Below are 12,935 nucleotides of genomic sequence, written 5' to 3' on the forward strand. Positions count from 1 at the left end.
TTTCATTTTAGATATGTATTACGTTTAGAAAAGGAAGCTTACTTTTCTGCACTGTTTCACTTAATACACACTAAATGTGACGATCCTTTTGAGGACAAACACCGAGGTATATATGAGGATGTGGTTTGTGCATCCTCCTTCCTTCAAGGGACACAAGGCATCAAGATCATACACACGGTTTAGGTACAAGATACTCTACTCATCCATATTAAACATTTCAGCATGCACTGAATGCCATGGAATTAAAACAGACAAGATTATGCTCTTCTCTTTGGTGAAATTTCTTGAAAACACGAGTCATGATGAGGACAAAGGAGATCCCCTTCTATATTATAAAAATCATACTTATTAAGGGGAGAATGAAGCCAATTAGAGATTAGGTATGTGGCTGAGAAAAAAAATAAATTAAAATCTCTTATGATTGTGCCTATACAACTGCATTGCTGTTCATAGCAATTCAGTAAATGAGAAATGAACAGAATCTAGTTTCTTTAACCCTGGGATAAATTTAACTCAAGAACACAGGTGGTTTGTATTCTGCACATGTGAATGGTCTACAGCTTTTCTGTGTTATTAGTCTGGTTTCAGCCATTTTAGCAATTCCATTGTATTTTGTTCACAGCTTTTGGCTTCCAACCTTTTTCATTTTCCGTTTCTTCTGCCAGACACTTAATCAGCCTCTCTGGGAACTTATGTGGCTCTCATGACCACTGTGTAAGAGCACCTAACAAACATTAACGCCTTTTTATCTTCACTGCACCCTTATAAGCAAGAACAGTGTTAATTCACATTATACAGAGAAGGAACAAAAGGACAGAGACATTACATGACTTGGCTATCAGTGGAAGAGAAATCTGTAAAGCATCAGGAACTGAAGGCAAATGGTTAGGGCTAGCCCAAGCACCTTCTTCCTACTCTCAGCCCTTTGCAGACTATGAGCAGCCTCAAGCATCTGTCACTCTGTCAAGGCACAAGGAAGACTTGGAATTCCCGTAATGGAGGTGCCTGTGCTGGGAGTCTGTTGTCACATCCCCATGGTGAGAAAGCAACTCTCTCAAAGGACAATGGTGAGAATCAAAGTTGGGAACCCCTCTGTCTTTCCCTCTCACTCTGTCAAACAGATAGGATGCCCAGGCTTCTAAATCAAGCACCCAAACCCGCTCTCTAAAGTATATGGTATGAGTCACTTAGCTAACATAAAATGCCCTACACTGATCCACAAAGAGAATCCCATAAAGTTCTCATGTCTCTTTTACCTGCCCACGCATATGGATCACTCATCATAGTAGTATCTGAATGCCTGGATTAACCAGTCACATTAATTTTTTGTTTTAACATTGGATTTTGACTACTGGTTGCTGCACTCATTTCTGGTTTCATCTATTTTTTTATCTGACATGCAGAACGCCATTCTGTTATAAGGCGAGGTGGGGTAGGGTGTGAGCAAGTTCCACAAATTCTGCAACAGTTCCCACCCCTCCTGCAACCCACTGACCCTGCATGGCACATTATCTGCCTATTGATAATCCTTTATCATGTTCTGTAGTAAAACCACATTCTCCCACAGGCCGCTTTTTCTTTTCTCCCTTCTCTTGTAATGTATTGGGGGTTTAATAACCGTAGCAGTTTGGATTCCTCCCTGTGGCCCTACAAGGAGCCAGGATGGATGAAGAGGTAAGTGAATGTTGCCTGGTCTCTTTGCCCTGGTTTTGGAGAGTGTTATTTACAAAGAAATAAACAGATACGTAACTGTACACATTTATCTCACATTGCTCAGCTATTTCCTGCTCCTCCACACACCACCCCATACAATGAGTTGTAAGAGTTCAATCCAGCCTCCAATCCAACCCTGTACCTATGCACAGGCAACTCTATCTCTTCCCTGTGTGTGTGCCTGGAGGGTAAATGCAATGGAAGAAGGGGTGCCTACTCCCCTGCACCTTTGTGCAGGAATGGGAACACATGTATTGAGGGGAGTGTCAGAATTTGAGTTATGTTTTGTAGAACATTTGTTTAGTATAATAAACATCCGCAAATGACTATTTATTTCATGAAGTAATTAACATTCCTAATTAGATGCACCTTGCAGCTGCTGTTAATCTTAATTGGCAATAATGCAGTTACATTTTGATACATATCTTCAGAAGAGTTGCAGAAGAGAAGGGGAAAAAAAAATAAAGACAAAAATCTGAAGGGAAGGAAATAAAACTGTTCCCACACAGTTCAGAGAGTTCGCACAAAGAAGATCCCATGGCAACAGCGAGGCCCACAGTTTGCCTTATAAAAATCCAAGAATAGATAATGTATCATCTCTCCTAAAACACTTCGCTTGGGAAACCGGAGGGGAAGAGGAGGAGAAAAATAAAATAAAGCACAAGAGGTGAAAGCGAAACGGGCTGACCCCCGCGCGTGTTGCGCTCCCCTCCCGGCCGTGCCCCCGGCGCTGCCCCGGCAGGCGCGGAGCGGAGCGGAGCGGAGCGGAGCGGCCCCGGCGCTGCGGACCGAGGCGGCGCGGGGAGGCGGGCGGCGCCGGGGCGGAGGGAGAGAAGGAGGGAGGCCCCGCTATCCAGGAGTTTCTCCAGGATCCCTTCGGAAGGGCCCTCCCCGGCGGCTCCCCCCGCAGAGCGGCGAGTGCGGCGGTGTCCATCGGGTGGCAGTGCCGGCCCCTTCCTGCCGGCCCGGCGGAGGGCGCGTTCAGCCGAGCGAGCGAGCCCGTCTCGTAGGAACACAGGGATCGTTCATGCACTGCAGTTTCTCTCGCCTCTCTCCCTCCCTCTCTTCCTCTGCTTCCGAGGATATTTTGGGTGGATTGTGGTTATCAATCAAGACCTCCTCTTTGCTGATCACTTGTCATTTTCACCGGGGATTAGTATCGTTCAGGGCAAGCGGACAACTGATTTTTTTTTTTTTCTTTCTTCTTTTCCATTTGGAGAATTTCCCACCGAACCTCCCCCCTCCTTTTTTTTTTTTTCCTTTTTTTTTTTTTTTTTTTTTTTTTTTTTTTGGCGCTGCGGTGCGGGTGCTAGGACCCGTCAGGCACCCTCCCCCGGCCCCCCCTCGGAGCTTTTTCCCCACATTCGCCCGGCGCCAGGAAAGGAGCCCCCTCTGGACCGTCGCTCGCCGGATACTTGGTGCGGGCAGCCGGGATCCGGCCCGCGGCGCGGCGCGCTGGGCGCGGAGCTGCCCGCGGGCGGCGCGGGGGCCCCAGGCCGGCCGCCCCCTTCCCCCCGCCCCCCCTCGCCGCACCTGGATGGTTCCTCCCGCCGGCGACGCGGGCACTTTCTGAACTAGGAAGGAAGGGGCGACTCGGGGGGGGGGGTGGGGGGCGCCGAAGTCTGTATGGAATTACCTGCGCCCCCGGCGGAGCTGGCAGCGGTGGATGGATGGGCGCCGCGTCCGCGGCACTCGCGGCCAGCTGAGCCCCAGGAGTAAACACGGGGCTCCTCCGGCCGAGTGCGCAGTGTGGTGACCGGCACTCGCCTCGCTGACTGATCGCACCGGAGGAATATTTCGGGAGACTCCTGTGGGTAAGGTCATTTTATCCAGGCAAAAGCCCAGCATTGCTAAACTTGGTGGCGGGTGACTGAAATGGGCACTTTCGGGATTGCTGCATTACCCTGATGCGAGGGGCTCCAGCCGCTATTGGCAGTTGAGTGAAATAACTGCAGTAGGTCTTCTGGTGATTGCTTTTTGCGATAAATTAAAAAAAAAATCTCCCTCTGTATTTATGCATCTTTTGGATTTGGGAGAGTACTGCAAGAGCAAGGAGTCTTTAATTTTCCCTCTTTTTATTTTTTATTTCCCTGGTTGTAATATGTTTGACTGGAAAGGGTATGTGACAGCAAAGAAGCTCTCTGTGATGGAATCTAATTAATATGAGATCGGATCCCATCCTCTGGTTAAATAGATGTTTCCAACTCTGTGCAGCGTTCTGCTGCATTTCATAGCTGCAATGGAGGTAGAGAAAATCTGCTTTTCAAGTTGTTAAACTTTAAGGTGGTGATCCTTATTGATCGTGGTACCGTGCCCTGGTGCTAAAGGGGTTAAATGCCATTGGTAATTTGGGATTACAACTGTTCCTATAAATCCTGCAAGGAAATTATAGACTGGGGGGTACTAAGGACAAAATCCCCTCAGCTTCATAGTAGAGAAAGACCATAAATGCCACTAGCCTGAAAATATCTCATCCAGCTGCTCTTACAAAATATCTTTTTTACCCAATAACTTACCTACTGAAACCTCGGACCACGTGTATGGGAGTTGGAAGATGTGCAAACAGAGATGCTATCTTCGGTATTTCATACATACATGCATCTGGCTGAGGGACTGTGTGGGAATTCATTCCTGTTACTTGTGGTGTGAAGCGAGACGAGAGAAAAAGGAAAGATCATCTTCTTAAGAACAGAAGCGAGTGAGGGAAGCACTTCAGCCTTTAAAGATTTAAAGGGATCCGAGCAATGCACATTGGTAATCTCTCTCTGCAAAATCAGTTCTGATAAGATGGAATGGGGGAAGGTTGAGGGAATCGATAGTGATGACGTTGTGCAGTGCAATGCACTGCAATGCTAAAGTTACACAGTGTGTGCGAAAATATGTCCCCTCATGTACTGCTGGTGAGTTCATGCATAATGAATGGAAGAAGATATGCAGATCTGTCTGTAGGAAGATGGATGTATTTGTGCAAAGACGGTGATTATGTAACTTGATTACATCAGTGGCATCAGTCTCCGATAGTGGAATAATATTCTCCTATAGCGTATCGATCACTCGCCTTAACTTTGTAGTGCTCCCGGCAGCGAGGGATGGAGACCCGGGCAGAGGAGGGGAGATCCTTGCTCAGCTCCTGACAAGGGGTTTGCCTCTCGCAGGCTGCCTTTTGCATCAGCGTGCTGCTGGCGGAGTTTCCCCGGGACAGGGAGTCCACGGAGGACGAGGAGGAGGAGGAGGAGGGGGAGGCTGCCGAGGCGCTGGTTCAGCCACACCCGGGGAGAGGCTCCCGAAGAGCCCCGGCCGGGCTGCACAATGATCCCATTGAGCGGCCCCGGCTCCTTCGCAAGGTCACACCGCAACCTGGGACTTGGGTGCGTGGCAACAGCTGAGCGGGGGAGGAACAGAACCGAAGTGCAAATGGATCCTCCTCCCGTCCCCTCGCCGTAGCCTAGCTCCGAGCCCGGCGTTCCGCTGACCTCCCTCTCCCCCGGCGCTCCCGGCGGAGCCGGTGCCGCTGCGCCCGGGTGTGTGCGGCGCCCAGCGCTGGCAGCGCGGTGTGCCGTGTCTCTCTCGGTGTGAGCAGCGACTGCTCGCAGCTTTGGCAGGGTGCTGCTCCAGAGTGTTACAATACAGCGTGACTGACGTGAGGAAAAAGTATTGTCAGATACAGCGGCTTCGTACACCTGTTACGTTTGCAGGAACCGAAAAGGGGGTCTTTTAACGCGTCTTAGAAATGAGTGGGTGAAGAGCAAAGGTGTAACAGGAGTCCCACTGGTTTAACTCAGGCTGTTTTAGCAAATTGTCCTCGAAGATAGCAGTGTCAGGATATGCTTTAATGCCCCTTTTAGAATCCTGAATCACTTTTCCTATCTGTTCAGGGGGAGGAGGGGGAAGAGCACTTCTTGAAGATAGATAAGCTCACCAAGGCACTGCTGAGGGCCCATACCTCTAACACATGCATTTTCTGAAAAATGTAAGCCTGATGAAATCTTAACTCAGTTGAAATGAGCGATCTTATCGTCACTGACCTGTGTCCTTCCCCACTTCACTCTGAATCCATTCTAGCAAAATGTCACTAAAATGCTTTTCAGTTAAGAGGAGAGGGCAGAGTGGGTTTTACATCTCTTGATAAACATGATCTTCACATACCTACTAGATTTAATGCACTATCAAACTCACAGTAATTTTACCCTACAGCAGCCTTAAAAATCATTTTTTCCTGCTTCCCTGAAAACATCAGTATTTTAAAGTTGATTCACCATTAGTTCATGACTATATTCATATTTCTGGAGGATAGGTCTGGGCAAGCACTAAAATATCCTGCTAATGCAGTTCAGAGTTTGACATTCATAGAGTATACTGAGTACACTGGGAAAAAAAGGATATGAAGTTAACTCTGTTTCCATCCTTCAGGGGTCAGAATAACACTATGGCAACTCCTATGCATTGCTGCAGCTCTTATAATTTTCAGAAATGTCCATTGCATAGTCTCCCCCCCACAAAATTACAGGCATGCTCTTTCCATTGCTTGCTTCCAGGACCCCTTGTGACACACAGGCTGCATACCTGTACCACCCATCTCGAAGGAAAGCACAATTGTCTCCAGAAGGTGTTATAAAACTGGTGCTGTAGAGGAGTAGGCACTGACAGTGTGGGAATGTATTACATGATACATGTAAAGTGGCATGCAGCATGCAAGGATTTGCAAATTCAGGACAATAGAGAATGGTAAGCAACCGAATTTTATTTATAGATTAATTCTATTGTTGTAGTTAGCCATGCCCACTTGGTAAAAATAGAGGGTTTCAGCTCCAATGCAATATCTCTTCAGTTTGCACCAAATGTAGCTTTTTTGAGAGGAAACTTTCCTTGCTTAAGTAAAGCTGTAAATCACTCGGACAAATGAAGAGAAAATGTGAAGAGAAATATTTACATAAAACATTCCCAGGCTCCAAATCTCAGACCACTGAAAGCAGTGAGAGTTTGGCCACCCACTCCTCGCTATTGCTGGAGAGCTGGCTTTTAAAGAAAACAGCAGTGCATGAAGAATAATCTCAGTGCCTTCCTCTGAAAGAGCAGGCTTCTGGCTGTCATTGTCATAGAAAACAGTAGATTTGTCTTAGTGCTGATAGGAAAATTTGAGACAGGGCAGATCTTAATGAAACTTTTTTACTATTCGGTGATATTCTTGTAATGTATTCAGGGTACTTTCTGTGGCCATTATGTTGAACCCATGCATTAGGAAAGAAACCAAAATAATGGATAATCAACTGAGGTTTTCCTTCAGTGTATTTGCAGTTACAGAGAAGTGTTTGGATATACTTCTGTGTTTCATAACAGCTGTGATATTTAGCGGCTGGGAATCTTTTTATTTTTATAGTTCACGCTGCATGATAATATATGGCAATTGAAACATGAAGCTCTGATTAATATGATTAAAAAGTAGCAACTTATCTAGTGGTGCTGAAGTTGTAAAGTTTAATTATAGACACACCATTTGCACAGCTATAGGTAAGGTTGTATCAGCATTTCTATTGTAAACCTCTATCCTGTTTCTATCTGTTGTATCACGGGTCCACGAAATAAGAAGAATTCACAGTGGAGACCATAATGGCTGGTTTAGGTTACTGTCGTGGCCTGTCAGGTCAGTAATCTGTGTGTTTCTTTAAGTCTTTAAATGAATATCTACAGCAGCACCAAAGCAGCCATTATGCTCTATCAATTCAAGTATATTCTTTTATTTTAAAATGTAATTAAATATGCAGTGATGGACCACAGTGACTTAGTGACTCAGGAGGGATCATTTAACATACCATTTTTTATGCGCTTTCATATAATTTTCATACTCCTAAAACAAAAAACAGATTAAATACAGCAATTTATTCTTTTTGTGACAGCTTAAAATTAATTTGCATTTAGGTGAAAACTCTTTTGGGGGGGTGGGGAGGAAGGGGAGATTAATAAAGATGAAAATTTGTGGGTTTTGAATGTTAATATTCAAGCTTTGCATATTCTCCTGAGGTAGTCACATATGGAACTCCATCCTGCAGGAGGGGAAAGTACTGTGTCATTTGTCACAGCTCTGTAAGACCAGGGCAAGGAAATCAGGCAGTGCTGGCTCTCTGTTTTAACATTGAGTACTCTGTTTTTCTAGGTCTCACTATAGCTGTGTATTATGGGCACTCCTAGGTCAGTTCATGGTGTTATCCAGCACACTGTTTATGCCTCAATAACTGGGTCTGAACAAACAAACCAGGGGTGTCAGTGAGTCTTACTGCTGTATGTGCTTTGAAGTTTCATGTTTGTAGGAACAGCCCACAGACATGATGATCCTTAAACAGTAGTAGCAGCAACTGCAGCATTTACTCACAAAGATTTTTAATTGTGGAATGAAGTAAAAGAAAGGGAGAACATGGAAACATTTGGATTTTTGCCAGTGCAGTAGATATTGTTTCCGTTTTACTTTTTACTTCTGGGAATCGTTTAGGAAATGCTCAGTGTAGCTTATGAAAAGAACTACGGAAAGCTAACTCATGTGCTGAGAAGACCAATACTATCTATACAAATCTATACAATCAGGGGGCAGACAAGAGGTAGTGGTGTCAGAAAGTTTTCTGCTCTCTGGCCCTTTACAGCTGACCACAGTGAATAGAGCATCGTGAAAGAGGAAGGAGATGGAGACATGCAGAATGGGTTAAAAGGGGGCCAGAAAAGCTTGTAAATGTACAGACAGTGGTGAAGCATCTTCTCTTTCTTCTGAGATGGAATATATTTCTGTATTCCTCTTGTCTGTTCTTTACTAGGGATACCCAGCTGCTTAAAGTTATTGCAGTTCCCAACTCCCACTGCTCTTTTCTTTTGCTTTTTTTTTTTTGAAAATCTTTAAAATCTTCAGTGCAAGGGCCATCAACATTTTGTTTTCATGGTTTCACGCCTGTTTCCAGTCAGTCACGCAATGAGATGGTGATCTCTCACTTGAGGTAACTTGAGGTCTTTCTCCATAAAATAATAAATTAATGTCAGGAACATGAGAGAAAGAATGTTTTCTGTTAGATGAAAAGACTGAAGAGGCCAATAATTTTAGAAGAGGCTGATAATTTGCAGAAATCAGACTTTGCTCTGACAAAGTACATACCTTGGAATTTCCAACTAGGATTTCACAGTACTCTTGCAAGACTGACACCAAGGTAGTGCAGCTGCTGTGCTTGGAGTGTCAGTAGCGATTTCTTCTCAATCCCAACCAAAAGTTTAGACTGTTTCAGGGGAAATGAAGTCATAGTAATGTGCATCCATTGTCATGTGCAGGGAAAGGCTTCTTCTGCTGGTTAGGAGTGGGCTTAACCACTCTAAGTTCCCAGTGGGCTTATCCGGCTCTGACCTGTCTGAATGGTCTGAATGTCTGAATTCCCAGACCATTTGCATCTGAGTGAGAATTGCTGTGCCTGAATGGTGTAAGGAACCTGCAAGTACATCTGTGCCCTGCCTACATCCATTCGACGGTGCACCTTTACTGGATTTGACTCTGAGCTCAGATCATATGCCTCAGGGATAATTCCTACACCAAGATGGAAACCTTGGGAAAGAGCCACAATGTCTGCACAGGAATGTGTTTGGCCAGGATGCTTTTGTGTGGCACTGATCCCTGGCAGCAATTTTAGCCCTGTGTCTGTCAGGTTGCTGCTCAGTGCATAGAATTTCAGGAAGGCAGCAGAGCACAGCTGTTACCATACAGCACCTTGGCATTCTGCATCTTTTGACTTTCCTTTAATGCTTTCTGTCTCTTCCCACATTAAAAATTTTTTCCTCCCCACCTCCCCAAACTCTTTTGGTCATTTTAGAATAATATAGTTGGAAATGTATGGCATTTCCTTTTCAGGAAGTTGTGACTGTGATGGAGATATGTATGCTTGTGTACCTCTTTGTCAATAAGATCTGCGTGTTCAGTACACACAGAGTTTTTTTTTAATTCAGCATCTCTTACAGGAGAGACAAGGCCTGTGAACTTTCTCCTAGACATTTCTTTGAGGGATCCCATAGCTGAAAGTGGTGTGCTTGCACCAATGTTGAATCAGGCTGGCTGATTGGTACTCTCTGCACATACATGTTTAGTTATCATAGAATCATAGAACATGCTGAGTTGATAGAGACCCATCAGGATCATTGAGTGCAACTCATTGGCCCTGCACAGGACACCCCAAGAGTCACACCATGTGTCTGAAAACATTGTTCAAATGCTTTTTGGTCTCAGACAGGCTTGGTGCTGTGACCACTTCTCTGAGGAGCCTGTTACATCGCCTGACCACCCTCTGGATGAAAAATGTTTTCCTGATATCCAGCCTAAACTTCCCTTTACGCAACTTTAGGCCATTTCCTTGAGTCCTGTCACTGGTCATGAGAGTAAAGAGATCATCACTGTCACCTCCACTTCCCCTCAGGAGGAAGTTGTCACTGCAGTGAGGTCTCCCCTCAGTCTCCTCCAGGCTGAGCAGACCCAGTGACCTCAGCCCCTTCTCATAAGGGTTCCCCTCCTGACCCTTCACCATCCTTGTAGCCCTGCTTTGGATGTCTCTAATACCTTAATGTACACTTTCAGGGACCATTTCTGTAGCTGGTCACTAGAGGAGAGTTATGTACGTGTACACATGCACAAATACAGGTGGCTATGTATGCCTGTGCATACATATGCCTTCACCTCACGAGTGCACTCACTCAAATACCCAAAGAAAGACTGAGAGCAAGGCATAAAGACGAGATACTGTAGTTATTCCTTATGATAAATGGAGGAAAACAAGCATTATTCAAACAAGCCATGAGACAGTAGCTGGTTTTCAGGGTTGATTTAGTATTTATTTTTTAATGATCTGTAAATGCAGCATATTTGGAGATAACACAAGTCTATTTTGGAATATCAAAGCAGAAGCATACTTTGAAAGGGCTATCGAAGGGCTAAATGGTATCAAATATAATTTTAGAAATCTACGTGGTAAAACTTTGAAAGTTACAATCTAAATGCTTCCTCTATATCTCTCCTAACAGAACAGGACGCTATCAAAAATCTTGCCCATTGTTGTGAAGAAGCTCAACCAGGGTATTTTCTCAGTTTATAGTTGAAGAAAGTTTTTATATGTATTATAAAAGAAATGTAAGACTTTGTGTAGTATTTCTTGTATAACACTTGGAAACTCTTCACTGTCATACTCAGCATGAATAATCCATCTGCCTTTGGTAACTTCTTATCCAGAAACCTATTAGGAAAGAAGAAAAGACCATGGAATGACAGCCAAAAAAAAAATAAAAATGAAGTCTTCCGTATGAAAAGATTCCCATGTGAAGAAAGAGGTGAAGGTTTTATTTATTCAGAAAAAGGAAGATACAATATGGAAGAAGAGATGATGCAGGGAATATTGAAGGCTATGGGAGGATACTTTGGCTTGTCTTATATATTGTTTTCCTGATGGCCAGTAAAATTTAATTGTGGAAAATGTAAAATAAATAAAGGAAAACACTTCTTCATATAGTTCATTCAAATCCTTTGTCTCTTGTGAACAAGGATACAGTGAAGAGAAAGCTCTAGTAGAATAGAATAGCTTGATAAAGACAAAATTTTGAAATGTTGCATCGTAATAGATACCTAGGTAAGAAGATTATCAGGCTATGTAACAGGGGGCTCCCACCTTGCGTACCCCAGCTGTGGTGTAGTCAGTGGATGTATGTGTCCATGATTTCTGAAGTGTTAAAGGATGCTTCTTCCAAAGGGTTTCTTATTGGCTTCCCTTGGAGGTCTCCTGTCTGACTAGATGAACTGTGTTGTTCTGGAGACTACAGTTCTTCCCTCTGTTCATTTTACAAACCCAGCGATTGTAGTACTGCTTAATAAAGATTTATTAATGTTGACTGAACATCCTAATTTTGCTGTTTAAGTCCTCATTACTAAAGTCCTGGTCCAAAACACAGTGATGGAAATGGAACGAGGCCTACTGCACTCTGTCGCTATTGGATCAATCTCCAGCTTTATCATCTAATTTCCCAAATTTTGTCATTTTCTGTGGGAAAAGACCCCCTCATACTGCTTATGTTTAATAGGTTAACACTGATTACAAAAAGAAAATCTTGTAAACTTTACTAAGACCGTTTATACTGTCAATAATATAGTAAGCTTTATTGGATTCTGTTAATTTCCGTCATTAAGGGATATGCAACCCCCATGTTTTGTTCAGTCTCTGAAGGGAATGTCTCATTTCTTACAAGGTTGTTACACCAGTCCTGGTCTCTGGTACTTTCAGTTGCTGTGATGAAAACTCAGAAAGATCTTTAAAATCAATCACTAAAAATATATGCAGTGTTAGTGTACATCCTGAGCTAGTTCTTTCTAAAAAATGGTCAGGTTAATCAAAGTACACATAGGTTTCAGTCTTTATTTAGTTTAAATTATCCTCCTTCATCTTGTTTCTTCAGTACTTTATATGTATAATGATGTGTAATATATTTCTTATATATAATAATGTAAATTCTGTCAAAGGACAGTCACATGGCTCAATGGACAGACACTCTACTTCTGGCTTTTCAATTACAAGGGACCTTCATTAATTACTGTTTTCTCTGCGTTTTGTCCATTTGTAGCATCACTTAGTGCTTAAGACTTCCATATTAGCTAATGCAATGTATGTCTTTTATTTCTTTGGTGTCTGAAATCAGGCCCTTTCACTAGTTCCAAATATTGCTTCCAAATTTTGCTAAATTTGTCCATACTTCAATTTCTTGTCTCTAAACACTGAAAGACATAAACACATTCTGCCTTCATGCCTTTTTAAGTGCTTCATCTATTTATAATATAAACTCTTGGCTTAATATTTCTATTTTATTATCTATGAAGTTGGGCTAGAGAAAAAGTTAATGTCAATTTCTTCCTCCTGCCTCAGTGGAAATTAAATTTTTTGCCAGCCCTTGGAAATCATTGAAAGTATTTCCATTCTTCCAGCCTCCAGAAAATAAGTCATTTCCATTTTGGTTGGAGGGTGGATTTTTTAATATTTTTTATTTATTTAGCACTTAGATTTTGGGAGGATTGAATCAAAAGATGCCATTTTAGACATAAAATTTTAATGAAAACATTTTTTGCTCAGTAGAAAATTAATCAGGGAAGATATTTTCAGAGTACTTAATGCAAGTTCTTAGCAGAACAGGACTCTCGGCTAAGGTCTTTACATGCTAAGTAATACAAATAT

The 12,935-nt window shown here is 43.3% G+C and overlaps 1 protein-coding gene across 4 annotated transcripts in view; it reads left to right on the forward strand.

The window, feature by feature from the left end:
* The first annotated feature begins 2,508 nt into the window (after positions 1 to 2,508).
* IL1RAPL1 (interleukin 1 receptor accessory protein like 1) overlaps positions 2,509 to 12,935 on the forward strand; it is a 687,863-nt gene continuing 677,436 nt past the window's right edge. For 2 of the 4 annotated variants that reach the window (XM_038131495.1, XM_038131526.1), the window contains exons 1-2: positions 2,509 to 3,527; positions 6,249 to 6,438. In XM_038131495.1, the coding sequence (XP_037987423.1) occupies positions 6,436 to 6,438 (3 nt within the window). In that variant the 5' untranslated portion in view covers positions 2,509 to 3,527; positions 6,249 to 6,435. The other 2 variants (XM_038131505.1, XM_038131515.1) reach the window with 2 other exon arrangements.

Source organism: Motacilla alba, chromosome 1, assembly GCF_015832195.1.
Source record: "Motacilla alba alba isolate MOTALB_02 chromosome 1, Motacilla_alba_V1.0_pri, whole genome shotgun sequence".
Lineage (NCBI taxonomy): Eukaryota > Metazoa > Chordata > Aves > Passeriformes > Motacillidae > Motacilla > Motacilla alba.